The sequence below is a fragment of the Linepithema humile genome, chromosome 4, assembly GCF_040581485.1.
Source record: "Linepithema humile isolate Giens D197 chromosome 4, Lhum_UNIL_v1.0, whole genome shotgun sequence".
NCBI lineage: Eukaryota > Metazoa > Arthropoda > Insecta > Hymenoptera > Formicidae > Linepithema > Linepithema humile.
In genome coordinates this window covers 878,036-892,254 of record NC_090131.1, presented here as the reverse complement: position 1 = coordinate 892,254, position 14,219 = coordinate 878,036, and the positions used below count along the sequence as shown (strand labels likewise).

The following is a 14,219-nucleotide window of genomic DNA, read 5'->3' as shown; positions in this document are numbered from 1 at the left end:
GATATTTTTTCATAGTTTATTAATATGAAATAAGAAATGCCACTTATTTGAGTGGAATAAATCGCGAAGAGTGCGTAGCACCAATACCAGGCCTACCATGCTTTACAGGTTTGTACGTAACAGAGAATTCTCCAAGATAATGTCCAATCATTTCTGGCTTGATTTCAACTTGATTGAAAGTTTTACCGTTGTACACACCAACAATCGAGCCGACCATTTCTGGAACAATGATCATATTACGCAAGTGGGTCTTGACAATTTCTGGTTTCTCATTGGGCGGAGTTTCCTTTTTAGCCTTGCGCAGCTTCTTGACAAGTGCCATAGATTTTCTTTTCAAACCATGAGAGAAACGTCTACGTGCTCTCGCGTGCATTAAATCCATCAGCTGCTCACTGAAAAAAAATTTGATTCACAATTTTTCTTATTCCTTTTTCTATCTCATTCAGATAATTTGGAGATTTTATTATAAAAATAGCTTAACAAAAAATACAATTAATATTATTTTATTTCAATAATTGTTTAAAAAAGGGATTATAAACACAGGTCGTAATAAAATTAGTAAAATTAACCAATTGCAACAGGTTATGTTTAGATAATCGACCATTCAAATGTCACATCTTACTTTGGCATATCCAGGAGTTGGTCGAGGTCCACTCCTCGGAAGGTGAACTTCCTGAAGGTCCTCTTCTTCTTCTGAGTTTCATCAGCCTGTAAAAAACACAGAAAAGTAGATGAAAATGTTTGTGAAACACGTGACAACCATTTTTCGCAACATATTAATATTGTTTTACCGATGTACTTTAGTAGCTAATTAAAATGTATACTTTGTGTTGTTACATTTTGCATAATGGATGTGCGAGAATTTCGTAGATTTAATATAAAATTTTGGAGGCTTACCTCGGCCATGTTTATAGTTTCTGATACCTTCGATGAAAAGAAATTTTACGTTTACTCCGAGATGGAGTTTGGTGAAAATGGCTTCAATCATAGACACTGAACTCAATATAGATTGGAATGCACCACGCTAGGTCTTTATAGGATTTTTTTTTTTTTAGAGATACTGTGAAAAGTTTAAGGTGCCTTTTCATGCTGATGCTCAATTTCAGCTTCTTGAAAAGGTACCTTTAGCGTATGCTACTCTATTTTTTTTTCATGTAGGAAAAGAGAATGTGTGAAGAAAACTTGGCTGCAAAAAGTAGATTGAAGACACTTTTACGATAAACGAAAAGAAAAACTTTTTTTATATGGAATTAACGACGTCTGTCACGTGGTCAATGACGTACTATGTACACAAGAGACTCATCTGAAAAAATGGTCAGGCATGTCCCAACACTGTACTTGACACAACGTTGAAGTGTTGTTATCATTTATCACATGTCGCTCGTGTAAAACAGTGCGAAATGAGATCATCGCCTGCTCCCTTGTCATGACAACGGATGCAAATAAGGAGGATGTCGAGGAAGCACGGGAGCAAGGCTAACGCCGATTACAAAGCGCGGCTTGAGTACAAGTTGTACCTGGTGCGTATTTGCGAATTGAGATTATGACGGCTGTAATCTAAATAATTGATAATAGTCTTTGCGATACAGAATTAATTAACATTAAGCAACCATTCATTTACACTTATACAATGCAATTGCTTTTGCATCATAAACTTCAGTAAATGTTACACTGTTTTATTATTATTATTTATTATATAATGTTCTACAGGCCAGAGAAAATCCAGAGCCAGTGTTTGATGTGTCGGAATGTGCCTTGAAGCATGTGCCATCGGGTATTTATTCGCTCTGCAAGGTGTTCCGAAAGAAGAGCCTGCTAATGTTTGATAACAAGCTGAGCTCCCTCTCGGGTGGAGGTGCCTTAAGTGATCTGTCGCTGCTAACTGTCTTAGACATTCATGGAAATGAATTTAATTCATTATCTTCGGATATTATGTATCTCACTTCTCTCAAGGTATATTAAATTGTGCTATGATAGTTTTATATGATATATTAATGTATCATAAATTTTACTGCTTATATTATCAATAATACTAAAATTTTGTGATTTATTTTGTTCTTTAGGAACTTTATTTGCAAGACAACAATATTCGCAAACTGCCTAATGAAATAGTTCACTTGAGTAAATTAACAATTCTAAATGTCTCGAGGAACAACTTAAAACAATTACCTGAGGGTATTGGACAGATGCAGCAGCTTACCAATTTGGACATCAGCTACAATAAATCACTGCAGAAGTTGCCCAAATCTCTGGGTTATGCTCAACAATTAACAAGTTTGAATATCGATGGACTGAATCTTTTGTATCCACCTCAAGATATTTTGGATGGCGGCACGATAGTGATCATCGCGTTTCTGGCGAACGAGAGTGGCATCGAGTATTCGCCAGAAGATTCCGTATCTGAGACCGATATTTCAAGAGACATAAGTTCGGATGACATGCAGACGGTATATAACAATAAGAGTAATGATGTGCAGGTATAATAACATGGTATAACATAACAATTTGCTGGCTATATTATTGTTGTTAGATAGAGGATGACAATTAGAAAATTTTTTTCAAAATTATTTAATATTAATTCTATGAATTTGTTTCTAAATCAGTCAAATAATTTTAGCAACATCCTAATTGTCAGCCTCTAATTGTCAGTGACTCATCAAATTGATCAAATCTATTAAATATTTAAATACTTTTTACTTTAGAAATATATTATTGGTGTATACAATATTTACAAACTATAAAAGAAGGATGTTAAAAATAGGTCAATTTTGACTCATGGTGTGGAACCAAAACTACAAATGGTTTCTTATAGATTTTATACAGTAGAATCACGTGGTAAAGTCCGTTTTCCTCTAGACAGCGGGGAAAGTACGGAAAAATTGAAAAAAAGACCATGAAAAATGCAATTTCCCGTATAAAAACACATGTACTTCTGGATATACTTGAGTGAACACAAGTGTTCAAAATCTATAAGAAACTGTTTGTAGTTTCGGTTCCACACCATGGACCAAAATCGACCTATTTTTAACATCCTTATAATATCTAATTGCTTGTATGGCAGCGCTGTCAGAGCAATCATTAACATCCTACGGTCACACAATAGCCGCCCAATCATCCCCTTGCTCAGTATAAACTCCAAGTAATTCTTATATCTGTTCGAGAGAGACTCTTCTCTTGCAAGAGGAATTATAATATCTAATTCTCAATATGGCAGCACTATCAGAGCGATCATTGACGTCCTACGGTCAGAGAATAGCCGCCCAATCATCCCCTTGCTCAGTATAAACTCCAAGTAATTCTTATATCTGTTCCAGACAGACTCTTCTCATCTAAGAGAATTATAATATCTAATTGTTTGTATGGCAGCACTGTCACATCAATCAACGTCATACGGTCACAGAATAGCCGCTCAATGATTCCCGTACTCAGTATAAACTCCAAGCAATTTTTATATCTGTTCCAGACAGATTCTTCTCATCTAAGAGAATTATAATATCTAATTGTTTGTATGGCAGCGCTGTCACAGCAATCATTAACGTCGTACGGTCAGAGAATAGCCGCTCAATGATTCCCTTACTCTGACTATACACTTGCGTTCACTCAAGTACATCCATAAGTACATGTGTTTTTATACGGGAAATTGCATTTTGTATGATCTTTTTTTCAATTTTTCTGTACTTTCCCCGCTGTCTAGAGGAAAACGGACTTTACCACGTGATTTTACGGTATAAAATCTATAAGAAACCATTTGTAGTTTTTGTTCTACACCATGGGCCAAAATCGACCTATTTTTAACATCCTCTTTTTCTTTTACATACTTTTTTCTGCTTTATATTATTAAAAAGTTTAACAGAATTTGATCAGTTTTACGAGTGATCATAACTCTCACAGAATGTGCTTTTGATGTTTCCGCATATTCATCGTTTCTCTTTTTTTTCTCTTTTAGGCAGCGTTACAGAAGCTAGACAAAATGAAGGCATGTTGGACGCTTCTTTGAGTTTCGTATGCTTCTCACTTATCATCCATTTTATTGTAATTTATTGTAATAAGTTTAAAAAATCTTCAGTGCAATAGTGGTCTAATCTATAAAAATCAATTAATAAACTGATTTAATAGAAAAAAAACTTGAACAACAAAATTTTTATAGCATAATTTTTAATATAAAGCAAATATCTAATATCTTGTTTTTTACATCACTAAAATACTGATTATTTAATTTATTCATGTTTTCGGTCTTTTTTTCTTTTATCTAAGTTTTGTCAATTTTATAATAATCGTTTGGAATATATTATATATTTCTTCTACAATATTTATTTTTAATTTTTTCACAATTTATAATTTTTTCTGATCTATTTCTTTTCTGTAATTAACTCTGTTTCTTTTAATAATATCTCATTTGTGTAGCACTAAAAAGTTTTAATATGTTACTATATATGAGTTGAAAAATATATAATATATAGCAAAAATGTATTACAGTAAAATTTACTCTCGACAGGAACATCGACAAAATGCCTTGTTGGCGGTTGAGAAAAACATAAAACAACAGCAGGAATATGAGATGGAAGTACAATCCACACTTAAAGCGCACAGGAAAAAAGTAATGAAAACATTATTGTATTTATTCATTAAATCAAAATTAAATTAATGAAATATGTTTCTGTAACTATTTATTTTGTTAATTATCATATACAAATGCATTAAAAAGATTCTAAATACTTTAACCATTAAAGTGTTACGTTTCCAGCTTTTGGAAAATTTAGCGTTGCAGCAGATACAATTGGAGCAAGAACTCGAGAAAGTGCAGCAGGAAAGAGATATAAATCGAACGCGTTTACTTTCGTATATTTACAATGGTACGATCTCACTTTGAATCCTTTACAAATTTTACACTAGGTGTGCAATTTATTAATTATAAAGAGATGAATATTAGATAAAAATAATAAGTTTCTTTTTCTTTCAGCTGAAAAGGAAGCCGACAATGTGATTAAAGAATTTCTAAAGAACAGCGAAGAGGAAAGACAAAGTCAAGCAGAATTAGTGGAACAGGAGAAGCAGGAGGAGATGCAATTGTTAAGCTCTTGTCACTCGGAACAATCTCTACTGCGTATGAAAGATATTCTCCGTGAGTATCGAGCGCAGAATGACTTGAAAGTATAATTAGAAATTTGCACATGAATAATCTGTTTTGCAGTTGCAATGGAGAAATTATTGGAGGAAGAAATGTGCAGAGCGAGGAAATTGGAGGAATATACGAAATATAGAGATTACAATGCGCAATCACTGCTTACGCTGTTAGTAAAAGTTATAAATTCACTTTTCTGTATATTACCTACTTTATTTTTTGAAAATGAGTCAACACATGAAAAGATGTTCCTTTACTTTTTTAAAATTTATTTTTGAAACGATTGCTTATGAATATATAACTTGTTTTATAACTATCGTATGAAGAACCATCGTGAAAATATAATTCGAATTATGTTAGAGAGGTGAGGAAGAACGACCATTTGGCGCAGGTAGTACACGACCAGGAGAAAAACAGACAAGACCTCGTCGACAGCTTACGCCAGGACGAAGTTTTGCAGAAAGCGGCAGTTGCAGCATTGCTGGAACGTAGCGACGCACGCTCCTGGAGCATTGTGCAGCAAGTGAACCTAGTGCAGTCGCAATTGGCCGCGCTCACCAACATTGAGCTTGAAAGGAGAAAGTTGGAGATCAATCAGCAACTTGTAAGTTCTAGCTTAACTCCCAAATTATATACATATAATTTTTAATGTATATATTTTTTTCAGAATGAAATTGCTGATAGACGCGTGGCTTTAACAGCCATTCTTATAGACTTATTGGAACAGCAGAAAACCAGGAGAGACCAGTTACTAGAAACAATTAACACAATAGAGCAACAGCGATGCATCTCTGTAATTATATATATCTTTCTGTCTCTTTCCAAATTTTTCTGACAAATAATGTTTTTTTATTTGTCAGAAATTTGGAAAAATTAATTTTTTTTCTTATTGATTTTATTGTATTATTATTACATCTAATATTTTTCGTGAAACTAATTAAATGTTCACAGAATGCGAGACGGGGCAGTTTGTTCTGGCTGATGCAGTACCAATCTCTGATGGAAGCCCGACCGCAAGGATTGCTGGAGATGTTGGAACCTATGCTGGTACGACACGTGGCGATAGCAGGAGCTTTACACTGCCTTCCATTCCTGGCTAAATTGCCGTCTTTGCTGCCGAACATCAGCGACGAACAGTTACAAGATGTACGGAATTGTATTAGAGAGAGAACATTAATACACAATGTAGAAAGAATATTACTCACAATGTATAAAAAATAGACTTAAAAAATTAATAGTCGTATACACATAAAATTGTTTTTTTTTTTCGCTTTATAGATTGGTATAAATTGTGAAAAGGATCGCGCTGCTATAATGTTGGCAGTTGAAAATTATCTGGCAGAGGTAAAATTGAACGAATCCAGATCACTCGCAATGCCTTCCGCACCTCTCGAAGAAGCATCGACCAGTAATCAGGACTGTAATCTCGTTCAGAACATCAATATGATTGAATGTGTAATTTGCCTTGATCTGCAAGTAAGTATATTTTTTCAAATTTTCATCTGTTTATCTCGTAATATATTTTTTAAAATTATGTTACAATAATGGGTGTGTGTTCACATTATTTATTATTATATATATTATATTTTTTCTATTTGTTTTGCTCTGTGTTTATAACTTTTCTACTTCCCACATGTGATTTTAATGCACGATAAAATTTTTATTATTATAAACTATATTTTTTATATTATATGATTTCTCTCTTTTTACAGTGTGAAGTGATTTTCTTACCCTGCGGACACCTCTGCTGTTGCTCCCCTTGCGCGAATAAAATTTCTGCAGAGTGTCCAATGTGCAGAAGTTCAATAGAGCGCAAAGTTCGAGTTGTGCAGCCTTAAATTCGCGAGAATCTTGTTTATATTCAGCTTATTCGCGATTAATCGTTCGATTTAGTGCTCCTCGTGAGCATCTAAAATACGCTGTTCTTCCTGATCTGTGATCACATGCACGCGCGAATAAATTATTTCCATAATAATGGAAAATGTAACGCGCACAATTATATTTATTACTGCATGGTAATATAATGCTCATGAATATCGATTTCACATACTTATATAGAAAAAATATATCAATGCTGTGTATATAGTGGCTCACAAAATTGCTCAAGTGTATTTCGTATCATTTCATTTTTTCCAATATTTATTTTAGTTGAATATTTTATCTAATTATATTTTTTTTCTTCTTACAACATATAAGTTGTAAGTATAAAAATTTGTCTCTTCTTTTTTCTTTCTTATTAAAAAATATAATGGAATATTTCAAACATTTGACCAATTTTGTGAGTAACTAGTTTTCTGCCATAAAATCCAACTGTTTCCCATTCGGAAATTCTTTGACCAGTTTTATATCGACTTTTTCTTAGTAAAAATCTAGATAGCATTCCACTATAATTTAACGATATTTTTATGTGCACTTTAACCGGTTATTTAAATAATAGACGAAATACTAGTAAAATAAAGTAATATATTCAGAAAAATATTAGATACATTAAAAGTTTTACTCATTTTTTCTTTTTTATCAATATAAAAACTATATAAAAAAAGTAAAACTTTAATCAATTTATTTGTCCAAAAACAAATCTAACGTGTGAGATTTTATGCTTTATCGATATGTTATGTCATAAAGCTATATATATTATACAACATTATATAGATATATTATACAGAGTGATCTTGAGAATTATGGATAGATATTAAAATACTACACAAGACGTCCGTGAATTTAGCTGAAACTATGTTTTATTTGCACACAATTTAAAATATATATATATATATATATGTTACAAAATATTTTGCTTTAGATAGATTTTAATTATATTTTATTTGAAGGATATTACTAAATAAGATTAAAAAAGTGTGAGTTCTGAGAAAATCAAAGACTGGATATTTTACATCCATAATATCTAATTATAATTACTTTATATATAAATCATTATTTCAAACATATCCAGAATATATAATATATTCAACACACAAATCTCAAAGAGAGATAGAAAAACATAATATCTGTTTGTAGTTGAGCGTGAAATTAAAAAGAACCAGCTTTTATACAAAATAATTTTTACGACAAATTTTGATAAACAATTATCTCTGTGTGAAAACACTTTCAAATCTTGATACAATCTGAATTTTACTTTTTTATGTAAACGTTAGCTTTGTCAATTAGTTATGCGAAAAAATTGCTGTCAAATGATATAATAAAGCTTGTTTACAAGTCTGTCTTTAACTTTTGAACAACTAATCCAACTTCTTTTCTGTGTATTAAAACATTAAATCATGGTGTTGCATCTTCTAGTCGTTAAAAAATTACAGCTATTATTGAAAGATATATATAAAAATATATAAATTATTGTTACTAAACAAACACCAAAATAAATATTCATCCTTCTTTAGTTTATCTTAAGACAAGTTTTTTATTATTATTTATCTCTAAGCTCTTTACTCTTTTCTTTATAAATATTTTTAATTATCACTATTAAGTAAATTAACAATATATGCTTATTTAATAATATATAGTATGATAAACTTGGTTCTTACAAAACTATAACTTCTTTTCCTGCTTCTTCATCCTCACCATTAACATCATCTTCATCCTTTTTTTGCTGCTTTTTCTTTGATGTTGCATCCTTCTTTTCTTTTTGAACCTTTTTCCAGTTCTCCAAAGATTCCTGCAGTGGATCAATGAATTGATCAAATTCGATATCCACCATTGCCTGAATTACATCCGGTCCGCTGATAGTCTTGCGATTGCCCTTCTTGGCTATTACATTGGCAGATGATGTAAGATAAAGTATAAAAATAGATGCAGCCTTAGCCACTGCTGTTCTGGCGTCCTTTCCAACTGTTACTCCGTCTGGTAAAGCTTCCTTGACAATTCTGGTTACGACTGCATTAGGCAGATTTAGATCTTCTAACCGCTCAGCCATCTAATTCACGTTTATAAGTTTTATAAGTTTATGAATTAAACAATATAAAATATGATAATCTTACATATCTATAGCAAATATTGCAATATATTATAACATAAAATTTGTTAAAAGAGAGTTAAGTGCAAAATAAAAGTAACACATGATAGTATTGTTTCATAAACAATGTAAAATTTGATGAAATGTAAATATTATAATTTTATAGAACATACAAAAAATGAAATAAAATAATATAGCTTATTCTATTTTAAAATAATGTAAAAATTATAAAAAAATATAAACAAAAATTATGCAATAAAAATAATATTGTTACCTTAACCTACAACCTACAACACATAGGATAAACTTTACTGGACTTGTTTCCAGAAAAACAAGCATGCGTAGTAGACAATCCGCCATCGCAGATTTCTTAAGCCTGTATCAGACTATGCAACTTGTTGCAGCATACGATTTGCATACAATCTAGTAAACTATTAAAAATGCACCATACGGCACTCAGCATTTCTGGTAACTTACTAAATCGCAAGCGAATTGCTGCAACAAGTTGCACAATGTGATGCTGGCTTAAATATTCCGCTTAAATTAAGGCACTAGATATGTAGGTATTCTCATCCGCCATTTTGGTTCCTATTAGATGGAGAATTATAGCGTATACAGGGTGACACTTATAGCGTTTTCGATTATACAGGATTTGAACGACCCAGGGTTGGTTAATGACGTCATTGCAACCTCTCCACCAATGAAAGACTTGCATTTATAGTAAAATAGTGATTGATCAACCCTGGGTCGTTCAAATCCTGTATAATCGAAAACGCTATTAAAGACTGCCCACTAAGTACATAAGCGTTATTCCTTGCCAAAAAATGAGTCGAAAAAAGTCCTGAATCATTTTTAATAATTGACGTGTTACACATGTACGCTATACTATACTATATACGCTATAATTCTCCATTTAGTAGGAACCAAAATGGCGGATGAGAATACCTACATATCTAGTACCTTACTTAAATGCAATCACCCATAGATTTTATAGTTCCTCCATATTCCGTTCAGGCGCTGCAATCGCCTATAGTTTTTTTAGTTTCATTATATTCCGTTAAAGCGCTGCAATCGCCTATAGATTTTTTAGTTTCTCCATATTCTATTCAGGCGCTGCAATCGCCTATAGTTTTTTAGTTCCTCTATATTCCATTAAAGCGCTACAATCGCCCATAGATTCTTTAGTTTCTTCATATTCCATTCAAGCGCTGCAATCGCTCATAGATTTTTTAGTTTCTCCATAATCCGTTTAGGCGCTGCAATCACCTTAGGTTTTTCTAGTTCCTCTATATTCCATTAAAGCGCTACAATCGTCCACAGTTTTTTAGTTCCTCCATGTTCCGTTCAGGCTCTGCAGTCGCCTATAGTTTTTTAGTTCCTGTATATTCCGCTAAAGCGCTGCAATCGTCTGCAGATTTTTTAGTTTTGATAGATTCCGTCATACGGCGTTACAGTTGCTAAATTAAACTAGGTTATCGTCGAGTTCGGCCTCTTGTCTCTAGTCTTCTTGGTGTTATATGTACTTCGTAGTCCCGAATACGTCATTTTTATGAGTGATAAATATAAAAGATAAAGATTTATTTCGGCATCTGTGCATACCTCCACAAAACTGAACAATACATTTCAATTGACATAATTCTATTGTCGTTATATTTGACGAGAAGAATACAACGGCACCATTCGGAGAAAAATGTCAAAGATCGAGGAGGCAAATGAGCATATACGACAGGCTGAAAAAGCGTAAGTACTTCTTTTTCTTTTTCGCGGATATTTTGATCTCACTCTGAGATTTTTTTGACATTTCTTAATTGTTTGAATGTCAGGAAAATATCTAATTATATTTTAAATCAATACAGTTGCTTATTGTGGAGGAGCACTATTGCATCTCTTTTAATATTTATAGATTATTAAATAATTAAAATTTGTTATTGAATTGTACGATTATAAAAATCTTCTATGCTCTTATTGTACACAGTATTTGGAAACTTATTCATTAAATAAATTTCTTTTGCAGCTTAAAACCTACTTTCTTGAAATGGCGACCTGATTATGAGGTGGCAGCTGATGAATACTCACATGCAGGTAAAAAGCTATTAACAAATTTTGTTATAAATATATAGGAAAAATATTATATTAGAATAATAGTAAAATATGCAATAGTTTCAAAATTAGATGTATTTTAATAATAATTTTTAAAGAATTGCACCCAAAGCAATTTATATCTTAATAAAAGTAAAATTAATTAATTGTTCAAAAGTTTTACAAAAACTGCAGTTAAAGCTGTACTTGTCTACTTTTTCTCTTTTAGCAACATGCTTTCGAATAGCTAAGTCGTATGTACAATGCAAAGATTGTTTGAAAAAGGCGGCTGACTGTTTCAAACAGACTAAAGCGTATCCTTTTATATATTAAAAGGAATCTTACAATTTTACAATTCTAAATATTTTTATTTTATTTGCAACAACTCGAAATGTCATGAGATTATTTACTGAGATTATTAACACTTAAATTTTATAAGTATATGTTTGATATTATGAAAATATTTGTTTTTTTTATCTTTTATAATTTATTTTATTTGTATATTTAATATATTCTCTCTTTTTCTCTCTTTAATTTTCCTTAATACTACAATTTAATGCAATATAGATGGTTCCATGCAGCAAAGTATGTATTATATGTACACATATATACAGAATTTAGGTTGCATCTTGTGCAATATATTCGATATTATAAGAATACAAATTTTTTAGGAACATTGAGCAGGCTCTGCTTATTTGCAAGGAAATGGGAGATCTGTCAGAGGTACCAACGTTAGCTCACAGTGCCTGTAGCCTCTTTCAGCAGCATGGTTCACCTGAGTCAGGTGTAACTGCTCTCGACAAAGCAGCCAAAATGCTGGAAGCTACACAGCCCCAACAGGCTCTGCAATTATTTAAACGCGCGGCTGACATATTCATGGTAGACGGCTATTTTATATTTTACAAGATAAAAATAAAAATATATTATAAAATGCAAAAATAAATAAAAAGAAAACTAATATTTAGAAAATTGTGAAAAGATTTTCATTAAGATTATATCAAAAAGTTAAGAGATCTGAAAGTGATATAATTCCAGGGTGAGGACAGTCCACGGAGTGCGGCGGAATATTTGAGCAAAATTGCGAGATTGTTAGTGAAACTGCAGATGTATGACGAGGCAGCGGACGCGATTCGCCGTGAGATTGGCATGTATCAGGAAATCAAGCACTGGCAATCAATTGGGAGACTAACCGTGGCACTGGTGTTGGTGCAGTTAGCACGGGGCGATCAAGTGGCGGCTGAAAAAGCTTTCAAGGAATGGGGAAACTACTGCGAGGCTCCCGAAGTATATCTGAAAAATAATAAATTCTTTTTACTTAACACTTTCATGGCTGCATTGTGTATGAATATCGCATACATTCAATGTCATAATTTTATATTGTGAAAATATATACGTAATAAAAGTCATGAAAGTATTTTAATTGATAATCAATTTTTTGACTCTTCCAGGTGCAAACATTGGAAATGCTGCTGCAAGCATATGACAACGAGGACGCAGATGCAGCTCGGGCGGCGCTTAATAATCCCTTTATCAAGCACATGGATGTAGAATATGCAAAGCTGGCGCGAGGTTTGCCCTTACCGCAGCAAGATAGTCCTTATGTTATCCAGCCTACTGGAATAAGGGCCAATGCCGCAGAATCCTATGTATCTCCCAACGCATCCAAAGTCATGACACAAGCTTCTGTTGAATCGGAAGTTAAACACGTGAGTTTTATCATTATGTTTCATTTTCTTCATTTTTATTATTATTATATTTAATTATAAACACAATAAAACGTTTGTTTATTTTTTTAGGAACATAATGAAATTAATAAAACTAACCAACCAGCAGAAAAAATAACCGAAAAGAAGCCGGAAAGTGCATCACAGTCGAAACCGGTGAAAAAAGCGGAGGAAGAGGACGATTATGAGGAAGGCCTGTGTTAAAAGGCATTAGATGTAAGAAATTTTTCGCTGCTTGTAAAATGTAACCCTAACCATTGCATGTATATCGAGTGTTTGGAAACAGTTTAATCTATTCGTTAATAAATTCGGCATATTCTTGAAAGTTTCAAAATTTAATATAAAAATGTAAAATGTAAATGCAAAATATACTTTTGTTGGAAAAAACTACATAATGTGTCGCCAGAAGCAGGATATCTAATTGTTTCCTTGAATGCAGAAAAATAATTCAAAACCATAAAAGTTATGTTTGAAATTTTTTTTTTATATCGTCACAAAATAAAGGAAATAATTAGATATTCTGATAATTTAACTTTTTGGTGGGACATTCGGTATATAGCAATGTTAAAAACGTTTTAAATGTCTATATTTTATTTTTTATTTTATGCGTGTGTGTATTTAAAACAATTAATCTTAATATTTTTGACTAATATAATAATTAGCTAATGCTGTACATATTTTAATTGAAGGCTGGTCCGTGCCATGGCAAAAGTAGTACAAATGAATATTTAGTTTTTCAGCACTATTTAGCACTATCTTAGCGATCGTTATACTTAATTGTTACAATGATGAGAGTTTAACAGAACAAAACATACGAAAATGTTATATCCCAATGTTAATGTTTTATTTGCGATAAAGTATACTTTAATCAACGAAAGTTTATTTCAGGATTAGTTTCTACAAAGACAAGAATTCACTTAAATAATACTTAAATAATACTAAAATGGATTATATGTATCAGTCGCGTGTAATCGCATCTGTTACTTTCAGCTGTAATATATTTTCTGCATTATGGAATAAATATATAACTACGTATTTAAAGAAAGGAGAAATTGAAAGAAGATACTGCAAATGCAACTAAAAAGAACAGAATGTCAGCAAGGGATAAACTAGAATTATGCAATGGTACATGTTTATGCAAGAATTGGAATCGAGACAAGGATGAATTCTTTTTAGAATGCATGAATCTACGGAGGATCAAATTGTATATGCATAATCAAATTTAAAACTCACGAGACTTTACGTGAATTTAAATATGTCGCGCGCGACTGTATAAATTTGCTTGATCGTAAAGATCTATTCAGACGAATTTATGTAGATGCATAAAATC

At 32.1% G+C, this 14,219-nt stretch overlaps 4 protein-coding genes across 8 annotated transcripts; 2 read left to right on the top strand and 2 right to left on the bottom strand.

The window, feature by feature from the left end:
- Positions 1-2: 2 nt before the first annotated feature.
- On the bottom strand, positions 3-1,055 carry RpS15 (ribosomal protein S15). The gene is made up of 3 exons (XM_012362068.2): positions 898-1,055; positions 623-708; positions 3-392 (listed from the first exon to the last, which is right to left on the bottom strand). The coding sequence occupies exons 1-3, from the start codon at positions 904-906 to the stop codon at positions 44-46; spliced, it is 444 nt and encodes a 147-aa protein (XP_012217491.1). The 5' UTR covers positions 907-1,055; the 3' UTR covers positions 3-43.
- Positions 1,056-1,138: 83 nt separating this feature from the next.
- Positions 1,139-7,162, top strand: LOC105669224 (E3 ubiquitin-protein ligase LRSAM1-like). 4 transcript variants are annotated; one of them, XM_012362064.2, is made up of 13 exons: positions 1,139-1,520; positions 1,711-1,953; positions 2,064-2,447; positions 3,947-3,976; positions 4,496-4,597; positions 4,745-4,853; positions 4,961-5,122; positions 5,192-5,291; positions 5,483-5,726; positions 5,790-5,915; positions 6,074-6,268; positions 6,401-6,598; positions 6,835-7,162. In XM_012362064.2, exons 1-13 carry the CDS (start codon positions 1,437-1,439, stop codon positions 6,958-6,960), a joined length of 2,103 nt encoding a protein of 700 aa, XP_012217487.1. In that variant the 5' UTR covers positions 1,139-1,436; the 3' UTR covers positions 6,961-7,162. The 4 variants fall into 4 exon arrangements, with proteins under 4 accessions (XP_012217487.1, XP_012217485.1, XP_012217486.1 ...); XM_012362062.2 differs by having other exon boundaries at positions 2,064-2,477; XM_012362063.2 differs by lacking the exon at positions 3,947-3,976 and having other exon boundaries at positions 2,064-2,477.
- Positions 7,163-8,558: 1,396 nt separating this feature from the next.
- Positions 8,559-9,482, bottom strand: Chrac-14 (DNA polymerase epsilon subunit 3 Chrac-14). The gene is made up of 2 exons (XM_012362069.2): positions 9,361-9,482; positions 8,559-9,047 (listed from the first exon to the last, which is right to left on the bottom strand). Exon 2 carries the CDS (start codon positions 9,045-9,047, stop codon positions 8,655-8,657), a length of 393 nt encoding a protein of 130 aa, XP_012217492.1. The 5' UTR covers positions 9,361-9,482; the 3' UTR covers positions 8,559-8,654.
- Positions 9,483-10,539: 1,057 nt separating this feature from the next.
- Positions 10,540-13,941, top strand: LOC105669247 (gamma-soluble NSF attachment protein). Of its 2 annotated transcripts, XM_067353466.1 has the most exons (9): positions 10,540-10,826; positions 11,101-11,168; positions 11,395-11,479; positions 11,733-11,750; positions 11,837-12,044; positions 12,201-12,449; positions 12,614-12,871; positions 12,962-13,105; positions 13,880-13,941. In XM_067353466.1, exons 1-8 carry the CDS (start codon positions 10,777-10,779, stop codon positions 13,091-13,093), a joined length of 1,068 nt encoding a protein of 355 aa, XP_067209567.1. In that variant the 5' UTR covers positions 10,540-10,776; the 3' UTR covers positions 13,094-13,105; positions 13,880-13,941. The 2 variants fall into 2 exon arrangements, with proteins under 2 accessions (XP_067209567.1, XP_067209566.1); XM_067353465.1 differs by having other exon boundaries at positions 10,541-10,826; positions 12,962-13,941.
- The last annotated feature ends 278 nt before the right edge of the window (positions 13,942-14,219 follow it).